At 37.7% G+C, this 18,252-nt stretch overlaps 1 protein-coding gene across 2 annotated transcripts; it reads right to left on the bottom strand.

Annotated features, from left to right (window-relative positions):
* Positions 1-8,096: 8,096 nt before the first annotated feature.
* Positions 8,097-10,648, bottom strand: LOC113293025 (serine/threonine-protein kinase PCRK1-like). Of its 2 annotated transcripts, none has more exons than XM_026541806.1 (5): positions 10,482-10,648; positions 9,721-10,164; positions 9,185-9,445; positions 8,913-9,035; positions 8,097-8,812 (listed from the first exon to the last, which is right to left on the bottom strand). In XM_026541806.1, the coding sequence occupies exons 2-5, from the start codon at positions 10,123-10,125 to the stop codon at positions 8,270-8,272; spliced, it is 1,332 nt and encodes a 443-aa protein (XP_026397591.1). In that variant the 5' UTR covers positions 10,126-10,164; positions 10,482-10,648; the 3' UTR covers positions 8,097-8,269. The 2 variants fall into 2 exon arrangements, with proteins under 2 accessions (XP_026397591.1, XP_026397592.1); XM_026541807.1 differs by lacking the exon at positions 10,482-10,648 and adding an exon at positions 10,348-10,399.
* Positions 10,649-18,252: the final 7,604 nt, after the last annotated feature.

The following is an 18,252-nucleotide window of genomic DNA, read 5'->3' on the forward strand; positions in this document are numbered from 1 at the left end:
GGAACCATACAGGTGCTCATTGCATCATTTGTGCGAGCTAGCAGTGAAAATTAAGGCGTTGATAAAAAACAAGCAACTGCATTTGAAAGCTCTTAAATCATGTCCTTTCTGGCGTTTCTTTGAGCCGTTCTATGATGGCGTAATGAACAAAGATGAGCTCATCAAAAAGACAAAAGCAGTAATAATGTTTTTAAGTACAATTGAAAACAGACTTGATGGTAAGCTCCCGTATTGTTTCAAATTAGCAAGATCAAGGAAAATGATTTTGCGGACAATTCCAGAACATTTTGCTGTGACTTTTGGTTTCCAAATGGTGAATTATGTAGAAGCAGACGACATTGATGAAGATCTGGTTAAAAAGGTTAACGTCTTTGTGGCTAATTATTTTGCTGGAAATAAAAAGACAAAAAAACCGATATTGAAAAGCGTATGCTGGAAGCCGCAAATGATGAAACCAGAGCGGATGACTTTGTCAAGTTTTTCGTAATGTTTCTGTTGGTTTCAGTATTTGTCCCTAACAAATGTGGGCAGACTCTCGCAGCAAAGTACTTGTATATGGTGTTTGATATGAACAAGGTGTGCTGGCCGGAAGTCTTCCATGACTATGTACTTGATTCGATAATGACAAACAGAACAGACGTAGAAAATGTTGTTGGTTGTGTAATATACCCTCTGGTAAGTTAAGATTTGTTCTTTTTTTCATAAGTTCAGTATTTTTTTTCAATATTGGTTGTTGAATAATAAGCGACTTGTTTTTGATGATTAATTTGAATATTGGTTGTTGTTTTTTTTTTTGCAGTATTGGTTGGCAGAGATGACAAAGATCGCACAAAGAAAGCATGGGCTAGACAAGTATCCGAGGTTTGCTAGATGGAACCTTAGCAACATCTGTCAACAAGTATTGTCTAACTTCGAGAATCTTGAAGAAAAAACAGAACTTTGGTCTAAGGTAAATATTTACTTAGAAGATTTACTTTTCTGATGGAACCAATTTTGGTTTCATCAAAAATTCTAGCTGAATTTTTTTTCTTAGATAACTTCGAGGGTTTTATTTGATATTTTTGTTAGACAATATTCGAAATCTTCGAGGGTTTTATTAGATTATTGCTATGAGTTCTTACCATTACTTGTTACCATTAAAAATGCTTTTCTTGGAATGTCATCTGTTTTATTTTAAACGAATTTTGGTAAATATTTTCTTGTTCAGATTAACTTTTTTGATGAAACCAGTTTTGGATTTATCAAATTTTTTAGCTGAAACCAATTTTTCTTGTGTACTGCAGGAGAATATTGGTCACCGAAAGGGATCATTCTTGCTTCAGTATGACGAATCAGAAATGCGCTTGGCTGATCCCGTAGATGAAGTGGAAATTGTTGTGCCAGATGAAGAAAATGAAGTGCCGATTAAAGTGCAAGATGAAGAAAATGTTGGTGCTAGGTGAAGCTAACTCCTTCAAAGCCAAATACCAATTTGCACGAGCATTGATTGAAAAGCTTAGGACCAATACTACATATGTTCTTTCTAAAGAAGAAGAATCACTGCTGGCAAAATATGATGCCGAGGACAGGGAACAACAACTGGTACAAAGATAGATTTGATTTTTCTTAGTAACAATTGAATTACTCGCATATATTACTTTTTCTTATACATTTCATCATTTTTTTGATGAAACCAGATTTGGTTCCATCATTATTTTGATGGAACCAGATTTGGTTTCATCATTTCAAGTTAATATTTGTTTGATGAATTGGCCAGTTCTTTTTATTCTTTCAGAAGTTTTTGATTTTTACAGCATTAGGTTTTGACACAGGAAGATGAAAAATAAAATAACTTAGGTATCTTAATATTGCAGGTTATAACAAGGGATGTTAACATGATAAATGAACAAGAATCTGAACAAGAATCTGAACACAGGTCATATCTTCTTCGTCGAAGACAGTCACCGATGATGAACAAGAAGGAGATGGTACTGAGTTGACTCCAAATAATATCGAGGATATCAAGGTGGCAGAGCGGGTTGAATCTGAAATGGAGAAAGCTACTTCATCGATGCCAGTCACCAATGATGAACAAGAAGGAGATGGTACTGAGTTGACTCCAAATAATATCGAGGATATCAAGGTGGCAGAGCGGGTTGAATCTGAAATGGAGAAAGCTACTTCATCGATGCCAGTCACCAATGATGAACAAGAAGGAGAGGGTACTGAGTTGACTCCAAATACCGTTGAGGATATCAAGGTGGCAGAGCGGGTTGAATATGAAATGAGCAAAGCTTCTTCGTCGATGCCAGTCACCAATGATGAACAAGAAGGAGAGGGTACTGAGTTGACTCCAAATACCATTGAGGATATCAAGGTGGCAGAGCGGGTGGAATCTGAAATGAGCAAAGCTTCTTCGTCGATGCCAGTCACCAATGATGAACAAGAAGGAGAGGGTACTGAGTTGACTCCAAATACCGTTGAGGATATCAAGGTGGCAGAGCGGGTGGAATCTGAAATGAGCAAAGATTCTTCGTCGAAGCAAATTATTGAACAAGAAGAAAACGAAACTCAATTTGTAATTGATGAAGATGTTATCAGGAAAATGGAATACGAATACAATAAGAAAGGTTGTTCGTCGTCAAAGCCAAATGTTGGAAGCGTATACTACTACCCAGCTGTAAAGATGGCGAATGATTTACTTGAGTTAGAGAATGAACAACCTGGATTTGATTTAGGACTGTCGCAGTGTGACAGTCAAGAGAAAGGACAGGGAGAACTCAGTGCTGCGCAAAGGATGAGTAACATGGTTACAAGAATGAGGGAAGACAGAAGGAATTTGGTTCCACCTATCAGAATGCAGGATTACAACACCAGTGTGAAAAAAAGTAGAAAGGTTACAGCTCGTAAGTGCAAGGAGAACAAGAAGGTGCAGGAAGTACAGGGGGTGAAGTTGAAACCAGTTGATAACTTGAAGATCTTGAAAGTACTCAACAGAAATGAGAAACCCCTCGTGACCACTTTTTTCAGAAAGAACAATGAAAGGTAATTGGGAAATAATTGATGTAACCAAGACTGGTTTCATCAAAATTTTGTTCCAAGTTATGCATTGTTTCTCCTTTTTTTATCCATAATTGACTAGCTTTTTAAAAAATAAAATTAACAGGTCAACGGCGTGGGAGCATTTAAATCTTCAATTACATATATCGGGGAAGATGATGGATAATTTGATGAGAGAGGGTGACGTCCCAGGAGACATTATAGAGTTCTACATTTTGAAGCTGCAAAACAACATCAAAAAAAATGAGAAAAGTACCAGAGAGCTGTGTTTATAAGCACATTTGCCTATGTAAGTTTACTCCGAAATTCTTTAATGTAAATTTTTTGACATAAAAAATAGTTGTGGAAAACAAAAAATGATGTTGTTTATATGGTTAATTTTGATGGAACAAAGTTTGGTTTCATCAAACTTGCATGTCTGTAACTAATTAAGGAGATTATATCTGGTATTTTGTTTCAGACATGTCACTCATTAGGAAAGAAATGTGGTGCTGTAATAGAAGGCTTCATCGACAAAATGGATTATAGCGTGCGGTTTTTGTTCGTTCCGTTGCTGACATCACTTAGAGATGTAAACCATTGGACATTGCTTACTTTTGATTTTGAAACCGGGGAATTTCATCACTACAACTCCTTGGCTTCCACGGGAGAGGAATGCAGAAAAAGTGCTGAAAGCATGAAACAACGTACAGTATCAGCATTTGCACAGCACGACGCAAAGCTCCCCTGTGATCAGCAGGCAAGTCAGCCAACAACATACTCTTTGCACAAACCTACATGTTGTGAACAAATAGGGTAAGTTATGTTTGGAAGTTTATAGTTCACATATGCATATGCTTGAAATCATTACATCACTTGTAACCGAATGCTTTACATATAGATACTAATATCAGAACACTCTCAGCTAGTCACTTTGTAACAATTGAGACATTGTTTTGGTTTTTCAGGAACGATTGTGGCCTGCATGTTTGCTATTACATGAAGAGCCTCTTGAAAGGAAACATGTCTACAGATGATATACGAGAAAAGGTGCATAATATGAGACCAAAGTTGGCGTTGAAGATACTCCTTGACAATATAGAATACTACTCGCATGTCGTGCCCGTCCTATTGAACATTCAGTTTTAGTTGAATTTTAAATTACTTTTGAAATGGTTATTGTAATGATGATACTCCTTGACATACAGTTCTCCTTGCAGATTCAAGTTTTAGTTGAAGTTTAAAGTACTTGTGAAATGGTTACAGTTTATATAAAAAACGATTTCGTGCTATTTCAGTTGTATTTCCTTAAAAGCTTATGTCTACAGAAATATGATGTCTCATTTTTATAAAAACTATCCATAAATGATGTGTCATATATTTGCGGCACCAATAAACAGTAGACAAAACATCATCTACTGTGTTGTCAAAAAATATAGAAGAAAAAGTGACAGTAAAACAATGGTTCCACCAAAATAAGATGAAACCCTTTCTGGTTTCATCAAAAAAATGATGAAACCCTTTCTGGTTTCATCCAAAAAATGATGAAACCTGATTCGGTTACACCAACTATAAAGGCCTGTAAAAATTCTGAAAAACTTAAACTTAATCAAACTTATTATTCTTAGACAAAATATAAAATGAAAACACCTGCAGCATATTAACTTCTAAAACAAAAATATGAAATAGTAAATGAAACACATATTGTAGTCTAGCAAACGAAACTAAGAGTAAAATTCGATGACTTGCAGGAACCACATATTGTAGTCTAGTCGAAATGACTACAAGTTCTCATGAAATCTGACGAGAAGGGCATGTCCGTTTATTATGGGTGGTCAAAACCTTGCAGGAACCACAGGTTCTCATCTTCTTATTGGCAACTGAACCTGTATTAGGAATCCTCTTCTTCTTCGATGGACGTCCTGGTTGTGGTCCATTATTCGGACCAAAAACCATCGATTTCGGCGACACTGTCACGGGCTTTTCGACTGTGGGAACAATTGATTGCATGTTTATACGATTCTCGGTAGAACTTTACTGTAAAGTAGTGCTCAACATAATTGTAAGGATCTTCTCCATTCACCATGATGCAACGGACAGCATGGGCACACGGGAAACCGTCAATACGCCAACGGTTGCAAGAACATGTTCTTCTTTTCAAATTGACAGTCTGTGTTAATGAAGCATGAACTTCAAACACATATTCCGACGACTTGGTGACTTGGTAGTTACATCCATGCATCTTGTTGTCGTGGAGTAGAGCTTCATATTCTGGACATAGAGTTTGACGCCATTTCATTAAGTTAGCAGAGTCCTCGCGACGTTTACACATTTGGTCCATTAGCTTCACCCTGATCTCATCAACCATGATGGCTATAGGCTTCTCTCTCTCTTCAACGACCGAACCATTGAAACTCTCAGCAATATTTGAACACAACCTACCATATCGTCGACCCTTGAAGAAAAAACTTGCCCATTTATCAAGAGGAGCTCTACTTAGATAGTCTTGTAACTTCTGATTTTGAACCTTCCTCAACTTATCCCAATTCTCTGAAAATTCTTTATGAGTAGAAGCATACGCACATTTCTTAAACAGTCCCAATACATATTTGTTATAAACTTTGCAACTCTTTGGTAAGCATGTATTGATATTGCATTCCATATGCCAGTAGCACCAACCATGAAAAGCCTCAGGAAAAACAATAGGAATTTGTGTTACCAATCCAATACCTCGATCACTCACAAAAGTAAGCTTTGGTCGCAAAGGAGAAAGGACTTTCTTCAAATTATCCAAAAACCATTTCCAGTTCGCTTCATTCTCCGATGAAACCACACCATAAGCAAGAGGGAAGATTTCTGTAACATGAACAGAAAGCATAACACAAGCATAAGATGCGATGAAAACCAAACATAAAAAATGATGAAACCAACATAAAAAAAATGATGAAACCAACATAAAAAAATGATAAAAACCTTACCATCATTTCCGGTTAGACCTGTTGCTGCCATCATATGACCAAGGTACTTGCTTTTCAAGTGAGCCGCATCAACGAATAATACAGGACGACAGAAATTGAATCCACGACTACAAGCTTCAAAACAGATAAACATCCTCTGAAATTATGGTCCCTTCTTCAACTTCCAAAACCACGTGAGAACCAGGATTGGTTTCAATCAACTTGTTTTTATACCAGTTCAAGAACATAAAAGATTTCTCGTTCTCTCCCCATGAAGTATTCAGTGCATGCTTCTTACCTGCGTATGCATAATAACGACTAATGTCAAAGCCGAAGTCTCTCGTAAAAGATTCCATAATATGCTTAGTTTTCTTATTAGGATCCTGTTTAATTTCATCAATAATCAAGCTACTAACTAGTTTCTTCGATATCCTTGGCATGTTAACAAATCCACCAACACAAGTATGCTGATTATTTAGTTCCTTGATAATAAAAGGACTTCCTACAACACCATCAACAGACACAGCATATAAATGCCAGTCACATTTCTCCTCTTTGTTCTTATTAGCACAACGTGCACCAATCCTCAACTTCTCATTCCTATATACCATGTATTCATAACCAGCTGCTGCGTGATACTTCTGTAAATCACAACGAACTTGTTCAACACCTCCCGGAAACAACTGTTCAACTCCTTGAAAAGATGTAACCAGTGAGCAGACTTCAACGGTTCCTTAATTTTATCTGGAACATCATAATCAATCCGTGGCTTCTCAAAAGGTATAATTCCAGAACTTTGTGGCTGGTCATCAAAAGCTATAATTCCTGAACTTATTGAACCAGAACTCTCAGCTTTGTGACTTACGAGTAACTCCATAATCCCTTCTTTATTATACATACTAAATAGAGCCAAAACATTGAAGATCAAGAATGAATGACCTTTTGCTGATCATCAACCATGTGAAAAATTTCCATAGAAGGAGGAGAGAATTCACACCAACTTGAGCATATACTAGTCTTCAAATTAGCAAAAGACTCTTGGAGGCCAATACGAAGAGTTAAACAATCTTCTTTGTGACATACAAGTGCGAGAACAGAATCCATAATCTACAGAACAAAATGATGAAACCAAAAACAGTTTCACCAGATGTGAATATCAACAACAATTTTTTTTTTTGAAAAACAGTTCCAAAGAGATGGAATCCTTCATAAGAACATCAACACAAACATAAAAAATCATATGCTAACATCAATTCAGTTTATTCGACAAGAGTGACTAGCAAATTCACACAAACAAAATCAAAAATCAACACAAAAAAGAGAATTAAATACCTGAAAAGTTGATTTATTCATTGAAGACGAAGATTAATACGAAAACGAAGATGATCAACACGAAGTTGATTGATTGTTCAGCTGGATTCTTCAATTCGAGATTCAATTTCAACTTGAAAAGCGGAAATATGATTTTAGCTAAATTGAATTGCAACCAGATCTCGAATAAACAACTGAATTTGATTCTTCTACGTATCTCGAATAAACAGATCTCAAAACTTGTAGCTTCTCTTCCGGTTCTTCAATCAAACCTAAAATTGCCCTCTGAATCTTTGAATTGAAATTGGGAGAAGACGATGACGAATCTTTGAATTTGAAACGAAGAAATTGGGAGAAGACAATGACGATGACGAATCTTTGAGATATGGAACTGAAAAAAACGAAGAAAACTAGGAAAGAAGAATCGTAATTAGACTAGTATCTGATTTGTTTGGATTCAGAGAGAACAAATATTGTTTTTACTGTTTTCTTTTGGCCAAACTTTCCTTTGAAAAATGTTTTTATATAGGGAAGGTCAGTTTTGGAATTTAGAAATCAAATAAAAACTAAATTTTAAATTTTTTATTTGAATTGGGGTTTTTGTCCCAGTTTTGTTTGAAATGGTTTTTATTTGTTAAAAATAATATGGCCGGTTTTTTCTTATCACTAGTTTGTTCACCTAGGGGTTTTGTCACTAGTTTTGTTCTCTTAAATTAATAGTACCTAGATACAGAAGTCCACAAACCCGTTTTGCCCATTCCTAATTAAATTTCGAAAGAAAAAACAAGGTGTACATTGAAAAGTTTGGGACAAAAATTCAAGGAGCAATGGATGGATTGAAAAGCTCGGGTAGCCAACAAAATGGAGACCGGTGAACATCGGACGCGTGCGTGGATTTACATATAATTGTCATTTTTCTCTTTTTACGGCAAACTTTGTTATGAACCAAAATGTCCTCTCGTGTATGGAACAAAATATCTTAGTCAGCTAACCTGAACAATCTTCGGGGACCAGAATTTCATACATGACAAACAACTATCTGTAATTGTGGAAAGTGACGTCTTTGAAGTGGGCGAATTCGGATTATGCTCACCTTCTACGGAAGGATCATTGGGATCAAAGCTCTTCTGTGGCAACGGTGGTACCTCATTAGGGGTAGAGCCAATTATTTCCTTCCCTTCCACGATCAGCTTCACTTTCTCCAGAACCTCACTCATCTTCGGGCGCACCCTTGGTTGTCGGGACATGCACCGGTTAGCCACGGCTGCTAGCTTCATGGCACTTCTCAAATTGTACTTCCCTTCCAGCCTTGGGTCTAATATCTGCTCAAATTTCTTAATGTCTGTTAAGTAAGGCCTCACCCATTCTATGAGGTTCTGCTCTCCCCTTGGGCGGTTTCGATCTAGTGGGCGCCTACCAGTTATGAGTTCGTATAGGAAAACCCCATAGCTGTAAACGTCGTTCTTGGTTGTGAGACGACCAGTTTGTATATATTCAGGAGCTGCATACCCAAGAGTGCCCACAATCTGTTTCAAAATTCAGCAAAAAAAAAAATGTTTCCCATCAGTACCAATCAAAAGTGTAAATAAGCTGTTGGGAACCTATATAAGTTGTTCCTTGGCATACCGCTGTTGATACATGACTAGCTCCTTCTGTCGGGCCTTCCCTGGCCAACCCAAAATCCGATAGCTTAGCATTCCATTGATCATCCAAGAGAATGTTTGAAGATTTAAAATCTCTAAAGATAATCTGCAAAAAGTACATAAAAAAGATTTCAGTGTTAGCTCCACAAGGTTCTCAGCTATTAGTATTGATTCAATTGCGATATATACGTTTGCAATGTTGAAGTGTACTACATAGGAATAGGATGATAGGAATAGAAATGCTGAATCTTTTACCTGAAAATCCATTTCTTCGTGCAAGTAAGCCAACCCACAAGCAGCATCTTCTGCTATTTTAATTCTCATGGCCCATGAAAGAGCTTTTGTGCTTTTATTCGTTAAATGGTCTTCCACACTTCTATTTTTCATAAATTCATATACCAGAATCCGCTGAATTCCTCTTTCATCGTCCTCGTTACAATAACCCACTAATTTTACAAGGTTTTTATGGTCAACTACTCCAAGTACATTTACTTCTGTAACCCATTCCTTGTGCCCCTGAAAAAGGTAACAACATAAGAAAAACAGCAACCATGAGAAAATACATATAAAAAAGCAGCTGATTTTCATGTTTAACCTGGTTTAGCTATGTATTTCTTTAGTCAGACGTAAATGATGGACATTTCTGTATAACAGGAGTCACAAATAAAAGGAAGCAAGTGCAATCCTATTCCTATGGAGGCTATTTGAATTGCAGCATATACACTTATCCCTCTTGTAAGATGTATTTATACAAGTAACTGGAAATACAAAATTAGAAGAGATGAACTTGCCTGTAATCCTCTTTTGCCAAGCTGTTTAATAGCAACATCGATCTTAGCACGTGAATCCTCCGAGCTATTTATCCGCGCCCTGTAAACACACCCGAACCCACCCTCACCAATCATAAGAAGCTGGTTGAAATTCTTTGTTGCAGTCTTGAGCTCGGATAATGTGAACACTCTAAGATTGTTAGATTTTTGTGTTGGACACCGTAAATGTTTTCGGCTTGGGGTTTTGCTTGATGACCCCGCACTCATGTCTGATACATTCTGAGATCCAAATGCAGAATCAAGTCTCCGAAAATCATCGGTCGACGTAGAAGCACTAGAGGATAAATGAGGCATTGATGACCTTGTAGTAGCAGTAGTTATCAGGTCATTTCTCTTCTCCCCATTATCGGATTGAAAACACCTCATGGTTATTCAACAAAAAGTAATCAAACAGTAATCTCTTCCCTGCATTTAGAAAGCAAGAAAACATCAAAAATCTAATACCTGCTAAACAAATCAAAATTATGAACGCATTATAATAGCAGCCAAAGCTGACATTAACAATAGCATAATGCAACATTTGTCTGTAAGCCAAGACCTGATTGCATAAGAAAACAAAGCTGAATCCATAAATTCCCATTTCCTTACCAATTTCTAAGAAAACCATATTTTCTCCAGATTGAGAATCAAAATGAGAAAAATTATAGCCCACATTACTAAAAGAAGTGAAAAAACAGAAATTTCTCTTTCAATTGTCATGGAAACAGAAGAAAAAACTTCACCTTTTTTTGTTGCTCTTTACAAATTGATACCAGATGAGAAGCTAATATACTAAACTTTAAAAATCTCAGATCATTGTAGCCTTAAAGACAAAATCCAAAGTCGGTAAGAGAACAACGAGCTTCCCACAACTTCTAAAATGCAAGTCAATTCCATCCAGCAAACTTCAACAACCAATAAACCCCCATTTGAAATATAACATCAATATTAAATAAAAGAGTATCCAGAAAGAAAGAGAGAGAGGGAGGGACTGGGACAGGTTAAAAGCTGTATATGACAATGGTGGTTTGGAGAACTTGCATATGAAGAAAAGATTAAAAATAACAGGTCATAATAGAAAGTCTTCTCTAAGAAGCAAATGGAGTTAGAATGAGCAGAGTCAAGCTAATTAACTTTCTGCAGTTGGGTAAATTAATATGCGAAGAAAAAGAGAGGTTAAAAATTTCTACGCTAGAAAAGCGAGAGGTAGGTGAGCAGGTCAACTCTATAAAATTACTGAGCAAGGTTGCCAACCTGCTTGAATGAAATTTGATTTGATTCGATTGATCTTAATGGTTGTCCGTGGGTACAAAATACCTTAGGCAATAATTGACAGTTCACCATGAGAACACAATAAGGTGTCAGTTGTTTATCGCGCTCTTTCAGTCTGTATGGCGTACCGCTATAACCTTCGTAAATTTGCTCGCAAGAGTGTTACCAGTCACACGAGGAAGCCAGGCCCATAATGCACGATGAATGGAAGTACCAGTGTTGAGTAAGCTGGTGGTTCCTACTGTCGTGTAAGAGCTCTAGTATCTTCGCAGAACTAACTGTCCTCGACAACGAACGCTTCGAGACTTTGATAGAAAGGCATGATAAGCATGAACAAATTTGCTAATCATATTCGTCAGCGATAACGTTATCAAGCGATATGCTGTACACGAGACTAATATTAATCTATCTGTTGCTTTTTCATATTGGTCAAAATTCAGGTTTTATGTTTTCAAATTGGATTTTAATCATAGATCGACTCTGGAGGAACAGTCGTGACCTCCATAGATACATAAAGAGATATATCAAATTCTGAAAAGCCTCCATAGTTGAAATCTAACTGATCTAATTTATTGTTTTTCTGTAGTGTGATGTCTTTACTCAAAATGTCATATATATATTTTTGGACAAGTTCAACAATGTTAATATCTGAGTAGTGTATTAAAAAAAGAAAACAAAAACGCTTGTGGAAGAGAGCAATGAATTGACAGGGGCAAAAAGAATTGCTCGAGTTTTCCCATCCGCGGTCAGAGTGGAAGATTAAAGATCTCACATCACAGTCAAGTCTGTGTGCTCTTGAGATCATAATTTAAACTATAGACATCGGTCAGTATTATCTGAAAAAAAATCTGCTACGAAAAAAATCAACTACAAGATAATAGGTAGTTTTCGGAAAGGAATTACTTGATTTGAAATACTGTACTCTGAACACAAAGCCTTGGTTTAAACATGCTCGCGTTTTTAGGGCCACCCGAAAGGATTTAGGGGCCATCAATTTATACCCAGCCAAAGACTCTAGTTAAGGGGTACCCTATATGATATTGAAGTTACATAAATGCCCTTCTGGTAAAACTGTATAAAAACCAAATAAAAAAAAATTCTACTCATTTCAACTCTTCTTCTTCCAGTTTCATATTATCTTCCGATTGTGGAAGAAAAAAAAACTTTCCCTCGTTCTTGTATTCAACCGAAACATCGCCGCGAATCGTAAAATCAAAACATCGTCGATTCGTTTATAAAACAATGGATAAGGGAAATGAAATCCACAGACCTAGAACCAAAAACGTTGCTCGGGGTATCGATCCAAAGATTGGGATTTTAGCAAGAAATAAAGAAATTGTTGCTGCAAATGAAGAAGAACGCGAAGAACGCGAAGAAGAAGTACCCGTCGATGTAGTCGGTGGTTGCGATTCCGATAGTCAAACACTTCGTCAACTTCAAATGGCCCCAATTAGGTAAGAATCTATCATTTATGGGGTTTATTTCGCTTTAATTCGACGAATCGAGAAAAAAAATTCTAGGGTTTCGGTTATTTATCCAGATTCGGGCGATACTCATGTTTATTTACTTCCGAATGTAGTCGTGTTCTTCATTTCTCAAGAACATCGACAGTATTCGGGAGAAATATTTGATGGTTATCGGCCGAATATTGTTGGCCATATCTTCCTGGATACAAACTGGTAATAATCGGTAGTTTAATGAATTTTTTGGCTCCCGAATATATTTAAGTAGACACACAGTATTCGGAAGTACACTCACTACCGAACATATATATATATATATATATATTGAAAAAATCTCAAAATTTTTGATATAGGAAAAGTCCCATTTTGGGGCTAGTATTTATTCGGAAGACAATATAATGTTTTATACCTCCGATTGTGTAGGATAAAATTTTAGAGTTTCTGAACTCCAGTTGATGAATATTCGGTTGCAAACATGTTTAGTTATATTCCGATTGTTTTTCATTCGGGAAAAATATGTGTCTTCTTACTTCCGAATTTGTTTATTCGGGTTATAGTTTTGTACTTTTTCTTCCGATTGTGTAGTATGAAAAATTTAGAGCTTCTGAACTCCAATTGATGCATATTCGGTTGTAAATATGTTTAGTTCGCTTTCGATTGTTTTGTATTCGGGAACAATATGTGTCTTTTTACGTCCAAATGTGTACATTCGGGTTATATTTCCATACTTTGTCTTCCGATTGTATAGTTTGTAAATATTGTTCCTTTCTTTGTTGTTTAGACAAAGTCGAGAAAGGAGGAAGAAAATGACAGCTAGTGCTAGGAGGGAAAGGAGTGTCAAAGATAATTCAAGTGCTCAACAAAGCTTACAAGAACAAAGCAGTCAACAAGGAGTGCAACCAAGTGCTGAATAAAGTGTAGAACAACAAGGCAGTGAACAAGGGGTGCAACCAAGTGTTGAACAAGCCGCTCAACAAAGTGCAGAACCAACTGCTCCACAAGTTACACCCCACCATGAAATTGAACCAGTTGATCCAGTGCCAAGAGTAGAAGAAGAAGGACAACCAAGTGGTACCCAAAAAGCCAAAAAAGGAAAAGATGGTGTAAAGAAGGATATTGCTAAGAAAGCATCACATCTTGTCCCTCAGCACTTGAAGAAGAAGGGTATTCCAGCAGGCACAATCCTTGGGCTACCGGCGGATGGAGGAAAATTGCTATTTGGATACAAAGACTCATGGGCCAGAGAAATATACGAAACCGAGATAATAAAATTACTATTTTTTATTAATGTATTGTCTATGTGTTATATCGTAATATTTGTATTAAGAATTTTTTTATGTACTTTAATAGGATCATCAAGATGCGGTCCGTCTACTCAAACCTACCGCCGCACCAACAAAAATGCTTGTGTGGCCTTTATCCGGTGAATGTGAAAGGTTCAAGTCAATTGTTGCCAACTCGGGGTTAGCTAATGCCGCCGAGAATTCATTGTTGGAACATGATCGTGTGGCCATATCGGCGTTCGTGGAGAAAATGTATCCTGAGACCGATACTTTCCATATGCCGTTTGGGGAGATGACGATTACTCCGGATGATGTTGTGCAGATTCTTAACCTTCCCGACCAAGGCACAGATGTGAAGTTTAACTACACAAAGCAGTTAAGTTGGGCACAACTTTATGCTCTAACTAAAAAGTGCTTAGGTTGGGATGAGGAGACAACAACAGCAGAGCGGAGATCCCATGCCAGCTGAGAAGATCAAAGAGGCTAGAGACCTAGTTGATAATATGGATAAGGAAGATTATGCTGCCCAGTTTGGGGAGAAAGTCACGAAGAGGCATCCGCCCAAGGTGGAAGTATCAAAGACGGGTAAAAGAACTCGAGCTTCATCGAGCGCTGAAGGTGCTCCAACTGAAGGTGCTCAAACCCGTGGTCGTGCAGGACTGGGAGGTAGTCACGGTCGTAAAGTAAATAAGAGCAGATAAATGATAATGATTTGTGTTGTACATTCGGAAGTTTGAGTAACTAAGTTTACTTCCGATTATTTCAAGTTCAAAATTTGAAAAGTATCAGTTTTTCCCAAATTCTGATTTTTAGGCCATCGTACATTCGGGACTTTACAAAAAAAAATTATCCTCCGAATATTACAAGTTCAAAACAAACCATGCAGGTTAGACAACCCATATTCGGAAGTTTGGGTAACTAAGTTTACTTCCGATTATTGCAAGTTCAAAATTTGAAAAGTATCAGTTTTTCCCAAATTCTGATTTTTGGGCCATCGTACATTCGGGACTTTACAAAAAGAAATTATCCTCCGAATATTACAAGTTCAAAACAAACCATGCCATGGCTCTAGGTGGTTCGAAGGGCCAATATAGAAGGTTAGACAACCCATATTCGGAAGTTTGGGTAACTAAATTTACTCTCGATTATTGCAAGTTCAAAATTTGAAAAGTATCAGTTTTTCCCAAATTCTGATTTTTAGGCCATCGTACATTCGGGACTTTACAAAAAAAAATTATCCTCCGAATATTACAAGTTCAAAATAAACCATGCCATGGCTCTAGGTGGTTCCAAGGACCAATATAGAAGGTTAGACAACCCATATTCGGAAGTTTGGGTAACTAAGTTTACTTCCGATTATTGCAAGTTCAAAATTTGAAAAGTATCAGTTTTTCTCAAATTCTGATTTTTGGGCCATCGTACATTCGGGACTTTACAAAAAAAAATTATCCTTCAAAACAAACCATGCCATGGTTCTAGGTGGTTCCAAGGGCCAATATAGAAGGTTAGACAACCCATATTCGGAAGTTTGGGTAACTAAGTTTACTTCCGATTATTGCAAGTTCAAAATTGGAAAAGTATCAGTTTTTCCCAAATTCTGATTTTTGGGCCATCGTACATTCGGGACTTTACAAAAAAAATTTATCCTCCGAATATTACAAGTTCAAAACAAACCATGCCATGGCTCTAGGTGGTTCCAAGGGCCAATATAGAAAGTTAAACAACCCATATTCGGAAGTTTGGGTAACTAAGTTTACTTTCGATTATTGCAAGTTCAAAATTTGAAAAGTATCAGTTTTTCCCAAATTCTGATTTTTGGGCCATCGTACATTCGGGACTTTACAAAAAAAAATTATCCTCCGAATAATATAGTCGTGTTTAGAAATACCAACCTAATCGGTAGATAAATATTTAAGTTCGCTACCGAATGTCCTATTCGGAGGGAATACTGGTGGGCCCGGGAAAGCGTATAAAATTGAAGCGAAATGAAACGCGGGCCTACAGTAATACCGCAAGTGCACGGTCGTCGGTTGTAGCTCGTGCAAGTACGGGTCGATCCACAGAGACTGGGGGTGTTTGGAGTTTCTAGCTATTTGGGCTCTAAATTGCTATTGGGCTTCTAATTGTGCTTTGGGCTTAGTGGGTTTTTGTAACAATGAAATGGTTTTGGGCTCAGTGGGCTTTTGGATTGACTGTGAACTTATGGGCTTTTGGTCTTTTGATGTGAACTGGGCTTGGTAACAGTGAACTGGGCCTTAGGCCTTAACCTGAACTGTGGCTGGGCCTTGAACTAAACTTTGGTCTTAGCTGATCCAAGCTCAGTTGCAGCAGCAGCAGTGCAAAGGGCAGGTGCTCAGCAGGGAAAGGGAGAGCAGGAGCTGTTCAGGCAGACAAGGTAAAGCAGGCTCTAGGCAGACAGGGCACTAAATCACACAGGACCAAGGATGGCATTCACAATGACATGTACAAAGAAAAAGTGACAATGGTATATACATGGAAGCAACACAGGGCAAAAGGATGCAAATTTACAATGGCAATGAAGATGGTAGTGAAATAATGAGACAATGGATGATAAAACAAAAAACACAAGAAAACAGATACAAATACAAAACACAAAACAGGTGACAGAACAATGAAACTAAACAAGAACAATGGAACCAAGGCCTAAGCCAAGGGCAATGGCAGGGGAGCAAAACTACAAATATAAAACAGAGAAACAACACAACTAGGTTATGAATCCACCTTGTGACCTAGCCAGATAGTGTAATTCTATGTTAAATCCCTGTCCCTAATGGAGCTAGGTGAAGGTTCAAGCCTGCCTATGTTCCAGGGCATACATAAATGGAATGGAAGGAGAAGAAGCTTGCTCAACTGTTTACTCCTAGCATTGACTGTCTTTTGACAGCACAATCAATCACAAGCACAGTTGAGCACTAAATTCCTCCATTACTCAATCAACTCAATTTACATGAATTATAACCTAGCATTCCACCACTAACAGTGACTTAAGGCATCATCTCAGCCTAGCTATACACATACACATGTGAACTCACATAACAGCAACAAAAACAAAACAATTACTAAAAAGAGCATTGAACTGAACATAAACAAACACAGAAGACATAAAAAAAAAACATGAACTGAATTAAAACTAAATAAGAGCAACTGAACTGAAACTAAACAAGAGTAATGGAATAAACATAAAGATAGTTGCAAATTAAACACTAACCCTTGAGACACTGGCTATTCCAGTGCTCTTGGGTGACACACTGGCTAATCCAGGCATAATTCATTACACACACCACAGTCCCCTTTTTATACCCAATTACATAATTAGGGTTTACACCCTTTTCACCCAAAAATTCCCAAAACAGTAGACATTAGGGTTGTACCTAATGTGACAGAAAATCACAGTTAGGTTCAATTACCTACCCTATATCACCCACTTTATCTTCTCCATGCTCTATCTCAACCTAATTAGGATTTATGTAAAAACCCCCAAATTGACAGAACTAGGGTTTGGTAAATTCTTACCCAAATTGATGTGATTTGACGAGTTTTTCTTCGACCCATTCTTCTCCTTGGTCTCCTGCTCCTCTCCATGCCTCTGATTTCTTCTCTAGCCCTAGCTATTGTACCAATTTCTTTCCTAGGGTTTTCTGAGAAAGAAAAGAAAAGAAATTGGTAGGATAGATGGCTAGAAGATGGGGGGAATGATTATAGTGGAGTTGGTGGTGGTGTTTAGGTGGCTATGGAGTAGGTGGTGGCGATGGCAGTGGCAGGGTGATGGTGGTGGTTCTGCACAGGGTATGGTGGAGAGGAAGAAGGTGAAGGTCGATTGTTTTGGGAAGAAGAGGATGTTTGGTTAGGTCATAGGGTTCGGTCGCTATGGTGTGTAGCGGGAGCATCGAGTTCGATGTTTGGCGAATCTCGACCGTGGGATATGGAGATGAAAGATCAATCTGACGGTGAGATGAAGTGGATCCTGAAGCGACCGTTGGATTATACAATACAACAAAATTAACGACACCAGATGGAGTTAGGTGTTGTAGTGTTAAGCGGAAGTATCGAGGTTTGATGAGCAGGCAAAGAAGCGATCGTTGGATTCAACTATAATCTAATCTGAAGGCTTGGAATTTAAGCGCTGTGGTGTTTTGCAGAGACTTCAGATTTTGATGCTCTACGAAGGAGCGACCGTAGGATTTCGATGTAGTCCCATCTAACGGCTGAGAATGGAGGCGGTTATGGATATAGAAAATGGGTTTGGGTAAGGGTTTTGGGTCTTGGGTATGCCAAGCCCATATCTTCTTTAAGAACAATTCTTCCTTCTTGATCCCATTCCTACCTTTTTGGACGTGTGCTCCATTCTTTGTGGCTTCCTTGCGTAATTCTTCCTGGATTTTCACTACTTTTCTGCTCTTTTCGCTCCGCGACTCATCCGAACTTCATTTATTACCTAAAAATGCAAGATTAAGTAAGAAAAATATTTATTCTTG

The sequence above is a fragment of the Papaver somniferum genome, chromosome 7 (genome assembly GCF_003573695.1).
Source record: "Papaver somniferum cultivar HN1 chromosome 7, ASM357369v1, whole genome shotgun sequence".
NCBI classification, from domain to species: domain Eukaryota; kingdom Viridiplantae; phylum Streptophyta; class Magnoliopsida; order Ranunculales; family Papaveraceae; genus Papaver; species Papaver somniferum.